The sequence below is a fragment of the Protopterus annectens genome, chromosome 9.part0 (assembly GCF_019279795.1).
Source record: "Protopterus annectens isolate FY-2018-M chromosome 9.part0, PAN1.0, whole genome shotgun sequence".
NCBI lineage: Eukaryota > Metazoa > Chordata > Ceratodontiformes > Protopteridae > Protopterus > Protopterus annectens.
Window position 1 is genome coordinate 933,558,079 of NC_056743.1, and position 19,446 is coordinate 933,577,524.

At 43.0% G+C, this 19,446-nt stretch overlaps 1 protein-coding gene across 1 annotated transcript in view; it reads right to left on the reverse strand.

The window, feature by feature from the left end:
* Positions 1–19,446, reverse strand: part of LOC122810608 (tastin-like) — a 1,451,617-nt gene that overhangs the window by 193,457 nt on the left and 1,238,714 nt on the right. The window contains exon 14 of the mRNA XM_044082184.1: positions 3,430–3,991. Within this exon, the coding sequence (XP_043938119.1) occupies positions 3,430–3,991 (562 nt within the window). The remainder of the gene's footprint in view (positions 1–3,429; positions 3,992–19,446) is intronic.

Consider the following 19,446-nt stretch of genomic DNA (forward strand, 5'->3'; position numbering starts at 1 on the left):
GTCACATCAGGGGCACCAATATTCTAGACCTGGTCATTACCAACATGGCAGATCGACGCTTCACACCAGTGGTCACCCCCTTGTTGGTCAGATCAGACTATAAGCTAATCACCCTTGACATCCACATCCCACCCCACCCCCCTTTAAGGGAACCTCGGTAAAAAAATTCTCCAAAGCCAACTTCATGCTTCTCAAGTCAGAAGTAACAAACTTCATGACACCCATGCAGATGGGAACTGGAAGTTCAACTGCTGAATCCTACACTAAGGTGCTGTATGAGCACACTCGTGCATGGACCAAGATGCTGTCCTCTTTATAAAAAAAAAGGAAGCCAATCTGGTGGTCCCCTGCCATAAACCAGCTGTACAACAGAAGGAAGAAACTGTTGCATTAAAAAGGAAAAACCAGGATTCAAAAAACTCCCTCACCAGCCTGAGTAGAAAGCCGAGATCCCTCATAAAATCTTCCAAAGCTAGTTACGAAAACAAAATTGCCAAAGATTCCAGACAACCACAAGGCATTCTATAGCTATGTCAAGAATCTAAATGACAATACTCAGATCTGCTCTGAGCTACAGCAGAATGGCACTAGATATACTGATCCCAATTATATTGCCAATATCCTGGCAGATAGATTCAGTGCCAACTTCACCCCCCTCTAACCCCCTAAAGGGCCCATCTCAATACCGAAAGAATGCCAAATTCCATTAATCACTGCCACTAAGGTAAAAAACGCACTATCCAAGAATACAACATCCATGGGACCAGATGACATCCAGAGCTGTGTACTGCATGAACTACAAAATGAACTGGCACCTCACCTGTGTGTCATGTTTAATCATAGCCTCACCTCAGGCTTCATGCCCACAGAGTGGCGCACAGCTACAGTCATCCCACTCCACAAGGGGAGGAACCACTTTGAATCCCAGGTACTACTGTCCCATCAGTCTGACAAGCCTGATCTGTAAGGCCATGGAATGTATTATCATGGAACTTATAAACAAAGACATTGGCAACCTTCAATCACTGGATCCCACCCCAGTTTGGGTTCATGGAGGGTCAATCTTGCCTCCTGTACCTGATCGACTTCTTCAAATCAGTCTCTAGAGACGTGGACGATGGTAAGGTGGTTCACACAGCCTACTTTGACCTCGCCAACGCTTTTGACACTATCCTCCACTCTGGAATCATAGATAAACTTACTAAGCTGGGCATTAATCTCTACGTTATTCGATGGGTTGCAAACTGGCTTACTGACCGAACACATACTGTAAAAGTAGCAGTCTCCAAATCCAGCTCCAGACAAGTGACAAGTGGTGTACCGCCAGGTTCTGTCCTGGGACCACTCTTGTTTGGCATCTACTTTTCTGAAGTACAGGCCAACACTAAGGGACTTTGGCTTACGAAGTTCACAGAAGACTGCAAGCTGGGAGCCATTACTGAATCCCCAAATGATGTGGACGTACTACAAACGGGTCTTACCGAAACAGATGCCTGGAGCCAGAGCCATGGGCTCAAGCTAAATGCCAAAAAATGTATAGTTGTCCCCCTTGGGAAACACCACATACCTGTGAACTACCACACAGGTGGCAGTACACTACACACCGAAAGTGTGATGAGACCTAGGGTCACAGGTGGACAGTGGTCTCACCTTTGATAACCACATAGCCACAACAGTTAGAAAATCCTTCTACATGGCACACCTCATCACTAAGGGCTTTTCATCCAGAAAAAAGGAGGTTATTGTCCCTCTGTACTCATCTCTCATTAGACCCATTATAAAATACAATGCCCTGTTTGGCATGTGCCTCACAAGACATCTGCATCAGCTAGAAAGGCCACAGAAATACCTCACAAAAAGAATCGCAGGCCTAAAGCAGATGCCTTATGCTGACCATCTAAAGAAACTCCAGCTATACTCTGTCACATATCACCTACTCAGAGGCGATCGCTGCCCAACATACAAGGCCATGTCAAACCTAGAATTGTTGGACATGCTACACTGAGCCACAGCTCCAGGGATCTTAACCTTGTCATCACAATGAATAGAACATGCTGGAGGGAGACTCCCCATACTCTGGAATAGGCTGCCCATACATGTGAGGCAAAGCGCCTCAATGGCCCTCTTCAAGAGGAACCTTGATGATTGAATGGGAGATAGGAAATTCACCCCGGGGATCACATCAGCAGCCTTGCTAGACAGGGGTCCAGAAAAGTAAATATCTGTGGGAAGCAATAGCCAGGGAATCGTTATGGCTAGGCTTGTATAGCCCTAGGGCCGATAGCCTAGTACCTACCTATGAAATAATCATACAGGCAGTAGGAAGGCACAAATCTTCCACAAGCACTCATGTTTTCTTTTAGAAAGAATGTAATTAATAAAATGTTAAGAAGAAATCTACTGCATTTAAAAGCAAACATGATAAATCACTAACAAACAACTTAAGTAAGAAATAAACAAGTCCATGCTGTAAAATAAAATAAAGGCTTCTTCGGAAAATGACCCGATGGTGAGGATGATAAAAAGCCTGATGGGGAATGTGATTGAACAAATACCTTTCCTCTTCAGAATAAGGAAACTGACTGAACTGGAGGATATCACAGTTTTTAATCATAATACTTTAAATGCAATGTGCATCCCTTAGATTTAGCAGATGAGACTGATTACTATTAGGCAACAGTAAATAGTTAAGAATTATACTGAGCAGTAATTACCTGTCACAGAAAGGACCACAATAAGAGCACTTCAAAAGGAAATGACAGCAGTTTATCTACTGTAGATAGCCACCTCACACAACCTGGATGTAGTGCTGCAAACAAAGTAAAGTGCATCTCTAGGAGCTAAGTAATACTGTTCCTTTGAACAAACAGCCACATGATGCGACACCAAATACTCCTTGAAGTCTAGGCTTAGTCTAGGAGGGTAGCCTTGAGGCCAAGAAGCAGTCCTTGGATTTCATGTCTAAAATGATGAACACAAAAGTATCTCATCTTATCATTTAACAGAATGTTCTGCATGGTGCTGTGAAGGCAACACGGCATTTCCTACTGGAAAGGAAGCCAAATAGGAGTCAAGGCACCCATCAGGTACATTGTGTAGGTTTAGGCAGAAAATTGTTTTGGCAGCTTTAACATGAACAGGAAAACTTCCATACTAAAATACAAGCACATTAGACTCAAGTTCCTAAAAATATGACTTGAAACAAATTACATTTGAAAGTACAGATTTGGTTTGGTGGTGGGGGGGTCTAGTTACTAATCCATCACTTTGTTACAGATAAGAGCAAAGAAAACCATTCCACCAAAACATTATGAAGCCTGACAATCTTTATCAATAAACTCAAAGATTGATAAAAAAAAAATAGGAGGCAGATTACTAACTGTATACAGAGCAAAATCAGTTTAGAAAGGAAATAAAGTGACCACATACCTGTATGTCCTGCTGAAACTGAACAGTTGGACAATGGATGTTTTTGAAAAGTATTTACACAGTTAGGTTTCCTGAATGAAGGGGAAGATGTATTGTTTTTTTCATAAACTGTATTACAACAGGGCACCGGTAATGTCATTACAGTGGAACTGGAAGAGCTAGCAGCCACAAAGCTTGATAAGTGACAATGACTTGCATCACTGTTTGTCTTTTGAGTGCTGGGTTCCATACTTGATTTATCTAATAGCAAAGGCTCCTTGAATAATGATGCCGTTTGGATAAGCTGCATATGTCCCAAACCCTCCTGTTTCACGTTCATCCCATCTGTTAATGAAACAACGGCTGAAGGGTTTTTTGAAAGGTGTGTGACCTGTGACATCTCTGCCTGTGTCTGAACATTCAGTGGTGTGGATGTGTGGAGGACTTTGTCTGGTACAGAGGCCAGGACCTGTTGAAGTTTATTAAGTGCTGGTGTATCAGCAATATCCATTTTAGAGCTGAATTGTCCTTCAGTAATTGCTTGCATTTCCTTCTGCAGAAGCTGTGCCAACACTTCAATCCTCTGTGCAGAAATGTAATTATAGTAAAACAGAAGAAAAAGTTAAAATTTATTGTAGCCCATTATATTTATACAATGCATTTGAGTAGTTAAAGCCTATTAAACATATTTTTAATTTAAAGCACCCATACAAGGGAAAAGAATAATGGATATAAATTTCAAAGCTGTAAAATGGCTTACTACATAAAATCAACATGAAGACAATTTATAGTAACTCACATAATTAATGCCACCAAGATAGGTTTTAACTTTAGTATAAGATGCAATGCAAAACACAAACAAAAAAACAAAGCAAAATCAAAAAAAAGCAAAATTGATTTAACAACAGATATTTGAGAATGAGGTATTTAATCATTTATGCACATTCGGGTAATTTCGCTTCATTTATTGGTACAAATTTCCCCACAGTACCTGCCGTGCAACTCTAACAAATGTTGCTTTTGTACTCGTGTAATTAAACACATCATCTTTAGTGTTCATTGGTTCCTCTAAGTGAGGAAAATCACTCTTGCTTGAAAGTGATGTTCTCTCCAAGGTATATATATTTATCTAATGCAGTCTATCAATGTGAAACCTGTACCACACAAACAATTTAATATTTCTCTCGAATAAAATACAGGTATGTAAACTACTCACTGCCCCATTGCACTGTTGTGCTGATTTGCTTTCTGTTTTCCAGTAAATCACCCAAGGGGTTTATCTCAAAGAAACCTGTTCCATTGATTTACTGATCTAAACAGTAGTTGGTTATTGTCTGCATTTATACTGGAGGACATATTGGGCGCATCAATGTAGTACAAATCACCAGCCCAATGCAACAGACAATAAGCCCTGGGAGGATAAGGAAAAGGGTGCTGTGCTATGGAAAACCAGCAAGTTAACACCTCTTATTTGGACTTGTAGCAAACTGACCTATGAAACATTTTTTAAAACGATGATGTAGTGTCGTCAAACTTTAGCAAGCACTGAGAGAAGAATCTTAAACTGGCACCAGTTTAGCAGGCTATAGCAACTTCTCACTGACCAATGGAAATCTGTTATGGCAAGTAGGCATGAAAATAACTATAATGGCAATCAGATTAAAATAACAAGAGTCCACAGATTAAACCTGAAGTTAAATGGAACCCAGAAAAAATGTAGGGAAAAAATAAAACCTTAGAACATTCTTTCAAAAAAGAAATAGTTAAAAAATATTAGTTACAAATATTGACAAAGCTCAGAATTATCTGTTGTATGTTATCCAGCTATTGCTAGGAAAAGGTCCAGTAAAAGTAAGTCATCACTGGAACGTGACCTTAAGCCTAGTGAGAAATGAAGGTCTATGTACTAAATTCTAATTTGTTGTTTTCAGAAGCCAGTGCAAATATTGCACTGAGGGGGATAAGAAGGATCAGACTGCAGATTTTGTTCAGCTTAATAAAGTAATAACCATTGTAAATAATACACAGACTTCATGGCAAAATAAAGAAATGCATACCATAGCTCAAGCCAAAGTTGTTACTACTTTTTTTAGGGCAAAATGAAAAAGAAATGCATACCACAACTCAAGTCAATGTCACTAGTTACACAGAAAATAATTTTCAGCATCTTTATAAAGGGTATCGCAGTCTAGCACCAAAACAGATATTTATCTGTCATTGTGTAAGGTAGATAGAAATGACAATATTTCAATGTTTACAGAAAAGAAATTATGGAACAATGTACTGATTAATACAGGCATCAATTTCAATTACAAAATACCTCTATCAGAGGACTCAAGTGGAGTTAGAATTCAAGGGGTTAAAGGTTACATCAGTGAACAGTTCTGAGTGTGACAGTATCGTACTATGAATAGACATTTCACCAGAATTACATTTTAGACTTCAGTAGCAAGATTTCATGGAGAAATAAAGGTACTGAAGCACAAACAGATGATGCATGTAGGAAATTGTGTGCAGTAGATTCTACAAATGATGTACAGAAAGTGAAAAATCTATTACAAGAATACGCAGGTTCATGGGTTAAAGATAAACTAAATTCTGGTTCATTTGCCACAGCTGAAGTACAGGCAGACAAGTTAAATTATTTACAGTTACAGATCTGGCAGCAGACTTTGTTAAAACTTCTGAATTACAGTAATAAAGTGTAATGCATAAATAATATATTGATACTGACAGAGACAGAAGAGCATTTACAACTATTAAATGATGCTTTGCTAGTTTTACACAATATAGAATTTAAAGTCAATGTTACATTTTTAAAAGCGACAGTACAATCCAACGTTTGGATCCCATGCAAGAGAAGAGTGCAGCATAAATGTGTGTCATTGAAGTCACAGGTTCAAATATCATGTCAGGAAAAGAATGCAATGTAATTTTACTATATGAGGGAACTTCACACTTTTAAAGGAGAGACAAGTAAAGATCCAGAATCAGATCAGTTCAATTCTAGTAACAAATGTGTATTTGCAAACAGTTCAAGATTTTATATATTTCAAGAAGAAACTTCAGTTCACCAGAGCACTCCAGATCACCAGAACACTCCAGAGGCGTGGACTCTCATAACTGAGTAATCGGATTACAGGCCTGCTCAGTGAGCTAAATTAGAGACGTCTATGGTTAATCGAAGGGAGTAAACACCGAATGTCAATTTATCGAAATCAATCCATTGAAAGTCCATCCATCAAACATGCTCTTCATCGAACCTGTAAGATGGGGAAAATAACTAATTGGCCAACACCTCCCTGTCTCACTTTTCCCCACTGTAGTGCGATCTTGGGGCTGGTGTGTGTGTGTGTGTGTGTGTGTGTGTGTGTGTGTGTGTGTGTGTGTGTGTGTATATATATATATATATATATATATATATACATATCTCTCTCTCTATATATATATATATATATATATATATATATATATATATATATATATTTATTTATATATATGGATCTAGGACTTATGCATGAATGTGTAAAGTCCCGAATCCATAATCACCAAACATATATTAACGAAAGCGCTTTCACTGAAAAAGCGCTTTTGTTAATATATGTTAAAAAAAAAAAAAAATTTCTACATTTATGCATGCCCCCCCCTGTGCCCCCCACACCCCCTACTTTAATATTCTCACTCCAAGACCGCGCTACAGTGAGGAAAGGGGAATGTTCCCTTATCCACACCATGGTGTGGTCTCGCAAACAGGCATACTTACGCGAAAGTGTTTCTTCGGTGAAAAGAACTTTCGTGCAAGTATGCCAAACTGAAATTAGTTTTGGTGATTTTGTCTTCGGGGATCTGTATGGATCCCATATATATATATATATATATATATATATATATATATATATATATATATATATATATATATATATAGATATATATATATATATATATATATATATATATATATGTATATAGTTGTGTGTGAGGGGGGGGAGGTGAAGCCTCCCACCTGGGTTGGTTTAAAATGTTGCAGTTTGTAAGACGGGGATGTGTTGGACAAAGTACAGTTGTGTACACTTACCATAAATGTAGATGTTTTCAAGTGTATTCACTGTTGCAATCATCACCTGTGGGTTATCCTTGCTGTGGTAGCCCTTGGCCGGCCCGAATACAAGAGTCAATGTTTTCCTGCGTCCATGGGAAGGTCAAGGCATCCACCTTCCATGTCAGGTGGCTTCCATGCCAGGTGGTGATGCTCCCTGATGCAGAATTTCTTTAGCTGATGGTTGGGGTGCGAAGCAGAGATCCGCCTCCGGATTTCCCCACACTTGAGTGACTTGCACAAAGATTTTTGTGGAGCTGTCATTTGTGGGGGTCCATTAAGTGTCTGCTTAAGTGGCCTGCCAGGGTGTTGTTGATCCCTGGTAGGTATTGGGCTATTAGGTGTAATCCCATGGAGGAGGCAGTCAGCCAGAGGTTCATGGCTAGCCTGCACAGAGGGTAAGATTGTGTCCATTCCTGTTTGTTGATGTACCACATTACTGTGGTGTTGTCTGTTTTGATGAGGCGCCCCAAGCAATGTCCAAGGCATCTGTGGTGATGGTCTGCCCTGTGGGGTGGTGGATGAAGCGGAGACCCTGGTTGTTGGCACAGGCCCTGCCCACCAGAGGAACGTGGCCCTTATACAGGGGGAATCAGAGGGAGAGAGATCTCTAGAGGCTGTGAATGTTGACACCAAATGTTCCTTAGATACCGCTGAAGATTCCCTCATGTGTAGCCTGACCAGAGGAATTAGAAGGATGCAAGAAGCCATGTACCCCAAGGCTTGCAGGAACTTCCTCACTGTGAGGAGACGTTTGGATGCCAGCTGGGTAAAGTAGAGAGGCAGGAATCTCTGTTTTCTGGGGATAGGAAGGCCATTTGGGATGCTGTGTCCGGCAGTGCTCCCAGGAAAATGATCCTCCTGGAGGGAGTTTGCTTTGATTTCTTCTCGTTGATGGTGAACTCCAAGGAAGTTATGAGGATTTTGACAAAGTGTAGGTTCTGGAGCAGCTTTTTTTTGTGCTCTCCCTGAGGCAGTCGTCCAAATAAGGGTAAATCTGTATATTTTTCTGTCTGCAAAAATGCTATGGCCGGGGCCAAACATTTGGTGAAAACTCAGAGTAGTTGATAAGCCAAAGGGAAGATCACAGAACTGAAAGTGCTGTTAGGCTGCTCTGAAATGCAGGAATTTCCTGCAGGACTCCCTTATGGGGATATGGAGGTAGGCATCTTTTAGGTCCAGGGTCACTAACCAGGCATTTTTAGTCAGCATAGGCAGCAGCTGCTGCAGGGTTAGCATTTGGAATTTGGGGACCACCAGGGATGTGTTCAGAATGGACAGATCCAGGATGAGGTGCCAATTACCCTCCTGTCTGGGAACAAGGAAAAGCCTGGAATAAAAGCCTTTGCCTGCTTGATCTGCGGGGACAGGTTCTACCCCCCCCTGGGCTATGAGAGTTTGGACTTGCTTTAATGCCTCTGCCCACTGATTGGGAGGCAAGTCTGGGTACCCTCTGGGAATTGGGAGTTCTTTGAAAGTGAATTTGTATCCCCGAAAAATGATCTTCAAGACCCATTGGTCCTTGGTTACAGACAGCCAATTTTCTTTGCAGAGGGACAGCCTTCCTCTGACCTTTTGGATGAAAGGACGGTGGGGGGGTGGAAGTCATTCAGAGTGTTTGCCATAGAGGGATGGCTTAGAACTCCCTGCCTTAGAGGCGGATGTGGTTCACTGTTGTCCCTCCTGTAGGGGACCTGGGTGGCCTGTCCCTGCAAGGCTTAGCTTGCCCCTCTCTGCTAGGAGCAGGAAAGTACTGGTGCTTAGAGGGAAAATTCCTGTTGAATCTAGGAGGTTGAACCTGAAATAAATCTTTTACTGTTTGCATAGATTTTGCTTTGCTCATCTTTCTAAGCACTTCTGCTTTTTTTTCAAGCAAGCGGTCTTTATCTAAAGATGCATTAATTAATTTAGACTTGACATAATCAGGTAGAGGTTGTTCCTGCAACCATGCATGTCTCCTAATGACATATGCAGACACTGCTGCCCTGCTAGAGGCTTCTAGTGCATCATATCCACAGTGTAAAGAGTGCTTTGCCACTTGACAAGTAGAGTGCAATGAATCTGCTAACTTCTTAGAATTGGCACAGTCAAGAAAGGTAGAAATCTTTTGCTTTAATAGTTCCAAAGTGTGCTGTTGATATTTTAACATATAGAACTGACAATTGAGAGCTCTGATAGCTAAGGTTGCAGAGGTGAAAACTTTTTTACCCCATCTGTCCAGAGCTCCTGCATCCTTATCAGGAGTAGGGTTCTTTGCAGAACTAGCCCTGGCTCCCTTGGGACCCTGTGTAATGACCTCTGGGCCTGCTGCAGGATTTCTGTACAGCTATTTGTGAGTGTCTGGTACCCTGTAATACCTGTTGGACTTATTGGGAGCAGGTGGTAGGGCATTTGGGAGTAAACTGGTTCATGGAAAGCATCATCCACCACTTCTAAAATATGGGGGATGGCCAGGGGTCTGTGCTGGGGTAGGTCTAGAAATTCTCTTAGCGTTTTCTTAGAGTGAGGGAAATCCTGAGATTCCAATTGAAAATGTTCCCTGAGGGTGTGGAGGGTTCCCCAAAGGAGAGGTCTTCTGGTCTGGAGGCAGAAGGGATGGATTCCTCTGCATCTGAATCCTCATAAGCAGTAAGAGGTTGTTCCTCTTCAAAATCTGATTCCTCAGAATTTTGCTCTGTCAATAGTTCAGGAGAAGGGTGTCGTTTCCTTTTAGAAGTTGTGGCTTAACTACCCCTGATAAGGGAAATAAGATCCTCCGCCATCTTAAGCATCTGGGTCTGGGATGGAGGGGGGGGGGGAGTAAGATGGTGGCTAGAGGTAGATTTTCTAGGGGTGGCCTGGCTTCTACGCCTAAGAGTATTCATCGGTCTGAGAGAAATGATAGTCGGGTGTGAAGACGTCAGTTTCTGACTGGAATCGGTAGTGCAAAAGACCTCCTCAGAAGCCGGTGCCTGCGTCACGGCTCTGGACCCAACCGAGGCAGAGAGAGCCAAAGGCTCTGAAGATGAAGATTTCTGTGGCATACCGGATTCTAAAAGGGTCTCAGTAGAGGCCTGTGTAGCAATCTTATCAGGCATCAGGGTCTGCAAAAGCGCCTCATTGAATTCTGGAGAACTGACGACCTGCTTAGCGGAAGAGTCGTCGGAAGGCTTAGCCTTGTGAGATATGTCTCTATCTTTATCCCTACTCTTTTTAGGAGGCTGTATGGATTGTAAGCGGACTGACGCCATCTGTGAAGACAGAGGATGAAAGTACCTGTCTACAAAAAGAGCTCTACTATGAATAGTTCTCACATTAAAGAGGGCACAGAACCAGCAACAGGTGACATTGTGGTCTGGGCCTAAAAGTACAGTTTTGTACCTACCATAAATGTAGATGTCCGATAGGCATGCATCTGCAGTCCTTACAAATGGGTTGTCCTGTCGTCAGGCAGCCCTTTGGTCAGCCGGATTCCAAAATCTGGGTCTGGCCTCGGCTGGTGTCGCACTTCACCCGACGTCATAGCGGCAGTTCTTCGGGTATAAAGGCATCAGCCGACGCCATTTTCCTCAGTGTTTCTTGCCCCAGATGCCAGGTGCCCTCTAGGAAGGCTAGATTTGGATAAATGCAAATGGTTCCAAATAGAAGAGAGCAAACAAAAAATAAGCATGTATGTAAATATATACAAACAAATACACCATAATAGATTTCCCCCAGCTAGCTACAAGATGGGCAAATACCCTAGGAGTACCACAGAGGGGAAGGAGGGTAATCCTGACTGCAGATGCATGCCTATCGGACATCTACATTTATGGTAGGTACAAAACTGTACTATGTCCTTCAAGGATGCATCTGCAGTCCTTACAAATGGGTAGAATACCATAGCCAAACTGGGGGAGGAGGAGAAATAAGATTATGGTGTAGTTAAGATCCCTTGCAAAACAGCAGTGGCAAAACCTGCTCGGGATCTGGAGTATAAAGGTAAATTATAATGCTTGGCAAATGTATGCACGGAGCTCCAAGTAGCAGCCTCTAAAATGTCTTTGGTAGCCACTCCTCGTAGAAAAGCTGTGGTAGTGGCTGTAGCCCTTGTAGAGTGAGGCCTGATGTTTTCTGGAGTTTTCTTCCCATGGTAGGAGTAACAAAATCTAATGCAATTTCCTATCCACTTAGAGATTGTCTGTTTTGAAATTGCTTTTCCTTCCATTCCTGTTGCATATGCTACCAGTAGCTGGTCAGTTTTTCTATTGCTCTTGGTCCTGTCCAGGTAGTAACGTAATTGCCTATGTACATCCAAGGTATGCAACAGTCTTTCTCCCCTGTTCTGTGGGTTGGGGAAGAATGTAGGTAGGTGGATAGCTTGATTTAAAGATACCCTGGAGACCACCTTTGGCATAAAAGTAGGATTAGTTCTCATGGACACCCTATCTTGATGGAAGATCAGGAAGGGCTGTACTGCCATTAATGCCTGTAGCTCAGATACCCTTCTTGCTGAAGTGATTGCAAGCAGGAAAGCAGTTTTCCATGATAAGTATTGTAATTCTGCTGTTGCTGCTGGTTTGAAAGGAGGGAGTGTCAACTTTTCTAGCACAAAGTTCAAGTCCCATGCTGGCAATGGTGGCTTCCTAGGTGGTTTTACATTTTTAATTCCTCTCAGAAACTGCCTGAGCAGAGGATGTGAGAAGACTGGAGGATCCAAGTTGTATTCTGCTGAAATAGCTGATGCATGAATCTTAATGGAAGAATAGGACAGGCCGTTGTGGAAGAGCTCTGCCAAGTATTCCAGGATGTTAGCTATGTTTACCAGTGACACATTCTCTCCTTTTGCAGTACTCCAAATGAGATATCTTTTCCATTTTGCTGAATAATTTTTTCTTGTTGAGGGTCTGCGAGCCTCCAAGATAATTGGAGCTATCAGGATCCTTGGACGGTCTTCTTTGATCTTCAATAGCACCTTGTGCATCAAAGGAAGAGGTGGGAATGCATATGCTGTCAGGTTTTTCCAACTGAAAGATAGGGAGTCCACTTTCCAAGCAAGTGGGTGTTACGTCCTTGTGCAGAATTTTTTCAGTAGGTGATTGTGTGGGGATGCAAATAAGTCTATTTCTGGTAGTCCCCATTTCCCTGTAATGGTTTTGAAGATGTCCGGATGCAGCATCCATTCGTGGGCATCTGTGGTAGTTCTGCTTAGGATGTCTGCTAGTATATTTTCTTTTCCTGGCACAAAAATTGCTTGTAACTGAATGTTGAAGCTCAGGGCCACATTCCAGAGGTCCATTGCCATCCGGCATAGAGGGTACGAATGTGTGCCTCCCTGTTTGTTGATGTACCACATAACTGTGGTGTTGTCCGTCCTTATCAGCAGTTGACCCTGTCGAAGAAATGGTCTGAATGCCTGAATTGCCAGTTTTACTGCCAGCATTTCCTTTTGATTTATGTGTAGGTGCAGCTGGTCTTGAGTCCATAAGCCTTGTATGCACTTGTCCAGCATGTGTGCCCCCAACCGAGGTCTGAGGCGTCTGTTGTGATGGTCTGGCTTGGTTGAGTGCTGTGGAAGGGCAGTCCCTTGTTTGATTGACAGGCCTGAGCCCACCATTGGAATTCTTGCTTCAGGCATGGAATTATTGGAATTTGGGTTCCTAGGCTGTGCTTGTGCTGAGACCATAAATTCCTTAGGTACCACTGTAACTTTCTCATATGTAGTCTGGCATGTGGAATCAATATTATGCAGGATGCCATGTAACCGAGAGCTTGCAGGACTTTTCTTGCTGTTAGCTGGCACTGCTTTGTTAATGCCATAAAGTAGAAAGGGAGTTGCTCCTGTTTTTCTACTGTCAGGAATGCCATTTGTTTTGATGTGTCCAGATCTGCACCCAAGAAGGTTATCCTTTGGGATGGTATCAGCCTTGACTTTTTTATATTGACTGTGTATCCCAGGGCTTGTAGTAGATGAATGACCCTTTGCAAATCTTTTGTTAATTTGTTTTTTGTTGTCCGCTTGTAACAGGCAGTCGTCCAGGTAAGGGTAAATTTGAATTCCCTGAAGCCTGCAATGAGCAATTACTGATGCCAGACATTTCGTGAATACTCTGGGCGCAGTAGATAAGCCAAAGGGCAATGCTGAGAATTGATAATGCTCTGATCCTGCAAGAAATCTGAGGTATCTTCTGCAATTTGGTCATATGGGGACGTGCAGGTATGCCTCCTTGAGATCTAGAGTTACCAGCCAAGACTCCTTGCCCAGCATGGGAAGAAGCTGCTGTAGGGTCAGCATTTTGAATTTTGGAACAATGAGGTATGTGTTTAAAGCGGACAGGTCGAGAATAGGCCTCCATTGGTTTTCTTTTCTTGGTACCAGGAAGAGTCTGGAATAAAATCCTTGCCCTTGTTCCATAGATGGTACCCTTTCTACAGCTCTCATCCTTAGTAAGTGAGTTATTTGTTCTAGAGCTTCTGTCTTCTGATTTGGAGGTAGGTTTGGCATTCCTCTCCTTCCTCGGTAGAGTATGGAAGTGAAACCTGTAACCTTGGTCTATTGTCTGTAAAATCCATTTGTCTCCTGTGATGTAATGCCAGTTTACTGAGAATAAGGCTAGCTTCCCGCCTAAGGGTGCCTCTAGTTGTTCCCTGGTAGGCGGTGCCAGAGCCAAGTCACTGTGATTGTCCTGTGGAAGTGGTGGTGGCTGGATCTGTGGCTGTACCTCGCTGGTTGTTAGCTTGCCACTGACGTCCCCTGTAGGCACCTCTGGATTGTCCCCTGCCTCTTGAGCGTCTATTCCTGCCTCTCGGAGCTCTGGAGGTGTCTGGAAAGGACCAATTCCTGGAAGGCCAGTTCCTGCTAAACCTTGGAGGCTGGGACCTGCAAGAAATCCTTGACTGTCTGGACAGATTTTGCTTTATCTTCCACCTTCTTCAGCACCTGCTGTGCAGGGGAGCCAAACAAATTAAGCTTATCCATGGGAGCATCTAAGAGCTTTGATTTAACATGGTCTGGTAAGGACTGTTCTTTTAACCATGCATGTCTTCTGATCACTGTGCCAGTCATGGCTGATCTAAAGGAAGCCTCCAGTGCATCATAGCCGCATTTTAAGGAATGATTACTGACCTGCTGAATGTTATGTACCATTTCCTGTACAGATTTTTTGTCTAATGGTTCATCCGAGGACAGTTTTATAGTTAACTGGTCTAACATAAATTCCTGATACTGAATCATGTGGAATTGACAGTTCAAGGCCCTAGCTGAAAGAGTAGCAGAAGTGTAAACTTTTTTACCCCATCTCTAAGGCCCTAGATTCCCTTTCAGAGGGGAGGGGGTTTTTGGTAGAGGTAGCTGCTACAGCCTTGGGTCCCTGGGAGATAGTTTCGGGATCTGCAAAATGGGCCTTATACAAAAGATAGTGTGTCCGGAACCCTGTAGTACCTATCGGGCTTAGCAGGGGCCGGAGGAAGAGAATCAGGAGCAGTACAAGCATCATTAAAAGCATCATCCACAACAGTAAGTACTGGAGGAATGGCTAAAGGCCTATGCTGTGGCAAATGCAAAAAGGTTCTAAGCCTTTTCCTAGAGTCTGAAAAATCCTGGCCCTGCCATTGAAATTGTTCCCTCATAGCATGCAAGGTTTCCCCAAAAGAAAATTCCTCAGGCGGAGAGGCAGAAGGAATGGACTCTTCTGCATCAGAGTCCTCATAAGGAGAAAAAGGGGCCTCTGGAGGGTTAGAATTATCTGATTCATCAGAGGAGCCATCTGAAGAAACTGGCTCAGGGGGCTCTACTCTAGTCCTCTTATCTGGAGGAGGGTGAGAGGCCCTGTCTAGATGAGGTTGGGATCCCCGGATCAAAGAAATGAGATCCTCTGCTAGACTAGCATTTGTGAACTAGAACTGGGCCTGTGAGAGGGGGTCTTAGTAGGCACAGTTTTGGTAGTTTTTGCTGCTTTAGCCCTGGCAAAGGCCTTAATCGACATGGATGCAGGAGGCCTAGCAGCTCCACGTGCAGGGGTAGAAATATCCAAAGGGATAGTATCGGATAAATCCTGTGAACCTGCAAGAGCAGGTGGGATTTCAGTAGCAGATACAGCCAAGCTGGAAGAGGCCTCGGTAAGAGGCAAGCTTTCGGCCGAAGGAAGAACCGTGGACTCGGTTTCAGCCGAAACAGAGACACTCGTGGTTGGCTTAACCGCGGTTTCGGCCGAAACCGTGGACCGCGAGTGTCGGTCCTTTTCCTTGCGTTTTTTTAGAAATTTGCGTAGTCGGAGTATCCGACGGCATAATGTAAGCAAAATCGGAGCCGAAAAACTCTTCAGCAAATTCCGACCGACGTCTAAGCGTTCGTCGGTTGAAAGAAGAACAGGCTAGACAAGCTGCTACGTCGCGGTCTGGGCCTAAGCAAGGTAAGCAGTAAGAGTGGAAATCTTTATGAGGTATTTGTTTCCCACAATTTAAACAGTTATTCACTTTTTCTGACATCGGCTGAGGCAAGAAAGAGTCCCCAACGGGGTACTTAGCTTTTAGAAGTCTTGGTACTTGTAGTAGTAATCTCTGGTTCTGACCGACCGGCACTTGCGAACAGCTTCTGCTTCGGCGCCACGGCAAGAAAGACTGAGGAAAATGGCGTCGGCTGATGCCTTTATACCCGAAGAACTGCCGCTATGACGTCGGGTGAAGTGCGACACCAGCCGAGGCCAGACCCAGACTTTGGAATCCGGCCGACCGAAGGGCTGCCTGACGACAGGACAACCCATTTGTAAGGACTGCAGATGCATCCTTGAAGGACATCAAGTGACGCAGTATGAATGGAAGTCTCGGTGTGGGATCTACTTTCCACAGGCAAGACAATTGTTAACTTTTTCGGACGTCAGTTAGTGCAAGAAAAAGATCTACAATGGAGTACTTAGCTTTAGAAGTTTTCAGCTGTGAAATGAACTCTGGAAGCAACCGACTGACACTTGCAAACTGCTTTTGCTATGGGCTCCACAGCAAGAAAGACTGATGCAATGGCATCAGCTGCCTTGCTTTATAGCACTGACAACCTGACGTCAGTCTACAGGCGACAGCAGCTGACGCAGAAAAACATTGACTCTGGTATTCAGGCTGGCTGAGGGCTACTACAGCAGGCATAACCCACAGGTGATGACTGCAACAGTGAAAGACGAAGAACATCTAGCGACTTTCCCCATCTCACAGATTCAATGATATGCACATTTGACAGATGGATTGATTTCAATTAACTGCTGTTCGATGTTTACTCCCTTCGAAGATTAACCATAGACCCAAATTAAAGACAGTACTGTATACCTTAAACAGTGTGGTAAAGATCAATTTATTATTAGTAACAGTTCTTAGTATTTATCCAAGTAAATTGTAGACAGTAATGACAAACCCCTGCAGCATTGAGAAGTACTGAGAGAGCTAAATGTGCCAGCTAAAATTTTGGAAAACCTAATTGTATGAGTAGCATCCAGGAAAGATGGACTCTAGGGTGGCTCTTCCAGTATCCCAGCAGTGACTTGGGACAATATAGAGTAAGACTTATTTTGACTTTGCAAGTTCTGAGTTGCCGCATATACATTTTACAGAAGCCAAAAGACCACCAAAGCCAGAACTGAAGATTGCCTTCTTGTGTGTTTCTTTATTCAGTGCCTATACAGTATTCCAGTTAAATTTATGTAAATGCATTTCAGTAAGCCATTTGGATAAAGTAGCTTTGACAACTGGTTTTCCCAATTTGGTTTCTGCAAATGAAACAACTGATCAGTTTTTCTGATGTCTTTGTTCTATGTAGGTAAAAATGTAATGGCCTGTAGATGTCCAATAAATGTAATGTGTATTCAGCCTTGTTAGCAAATTTAGGAAAGAATACTGACAAATTAATCAACTGGTTTATATTAGATTTTGACATCACCTTAGGAAGGAAGGATGCATTCGTACGTAATGTAACTCTTTCCTTGTGAAAAATCAAATATGGTGGTTCAGAGGACAAAGCTCGACTCTCAGAAATTTGTCTGACAGAGGTGATAGCTACCAGAAAAATCATCTTCCAAGAAAGATATTTAAGGTCACATGTAGCTGCTGGTTCGAAGAGGAATTAAGGGCCTGCAGTACCAGATTCCGATCCCATGGTGGAGTAGGATCTTTGAAAGGAGGTGTCAGAAGAAGAGTACCTTTCAAGAAGGCTTTAGTCAATTTATGAGATGCGACAGAATCACCATCAAAACTAATATGAAAATTTGATATGGCTGCTAATTGAACTAATGGTTGATGAATTATCTCCTTCTTTAAAGATATGGGTCAAAAATTCAAGGATGCTACATATCGGGGTTGCCAAAGGTTCACTATTATTTTGATGAGCCCAGTGAACAAACCTCTTCCATTTGCTAGAACAGAGTTTTTTGACAGAAGGCTTATGGGAAGACAAAAGCATATGATGAACAGGAGAAGAGAGCATAGATAGTCAGCCTGAGGTCTGCAGTCAGGTCCAGTATCGAAGGATGGTGAAGCAAGTGAGGCCAAAGGAAGGGGAACCAATTTGTCGAGGACAGTAAGGTGCAATGAGGATGACCTTCAACATGGCAGCTTTCTGTAGGAAGTCTGGCATTAGCAGAATGGGTGGTTAAGTGTAGAGCAGACCGGGGGGGACCAATCGTAAAGTAGAGCATCCCTCTGATTCCTCCTGTGGGGGGATTAGGGCAAAGTAGCTGCTGCGTTTGTTGTTTAGGAGAGAAGCAAATACTGCAGCAAGGCTGGCCCCATTGACGGAAAATCATTTCTGTGACATTCCTGTTGAGGGATCATTTGCAAAATAGAAGAATGCACCCAGTTTGTTTGCTATCACACTGGATATCCCTGGAATGTGCATTGCTATAAGAAAACGGTTGGATGAGATCGCCTATTGCCACACGCAGAGTTTCTTGACATAAGGGGTAAGATATTTTCCCTCACTTCTTTGTTGATGTACCAAACTACTGACATTGTGTCTGTGTGAATAGCAATCTTCCTCAGAAGAAGAGTATCCTGGAAGGCTTGCAATGCTAAAAGCACTGCTCTCAGCTATGGACACTGATATGCAAATTGGCCTCTTTGAGGAATCAAGTGCCTTGGACTGTTTTCCCCAGAAAATGCCCCCCCAACTGGGAAGCATCCATGGCCATTATGGCTTTGGGCTGAGGGGGAATAAACAAACAACCTTGTAGAACCTGGTCTGACTGAATCCACCATCCGAGATCTCTCTTGCATATCTGAGTGATTTGAATCTGATGAGACATGCACTGGTAAAGCATTGACCATTGTGTGGCTAGCATTCATCGAAGAATTCTCATGTAAAAATCTGGCTAATAGTACCAATGATATTGTGGATGCCACTGAGCCTACCAGCCTGAAGGACCAGACATGCTGAAATCTTGGTACTGCAGATTATCTTTCTGACCTGTGATCTTATGGTCTGAACTCTTAAAAATGGTAATGAAGCTGTGGTTGACTGTGTTGAGAATTGTCCTATGAACTTTAGAGTCTAAGGTGGTTGAAGTTGAGACTTCTTGTAGTTTATGGTTTTCCCCAGAAGAGGGCATGTCTGAAGAACCTGATGTCTTGCCCTTATCAGTTGATGCCTGGTCAGATTGGAAATGAGACAGTCAACTAAATACAGAAACACCCAGAATCCTTGCAGTCTCAAGTGAGCTGCCACAATTGCCATGCACTTGGTAAACACCCTGGGGGCTGTGGTGAGACCAAAAGGCAGAACTCTGAACTGGTAATGACTGGCTTCCAGCCTGAAGCATAAATACCTTCTGGATCATCTGTTCACCTTTATGTGATAGTACGCATCCTGAAGGTCTATGAAGCACATCCAGTTGTCCTTGCCCAGAAACAGGAGACTGGACTGAAACATGACCATCCAAAACTTGGTCTGTTGAAATGACTTGTTAAAGTTGCTGAGATCCAAAACTGGTCTCCAGTCTCCTGTTTTC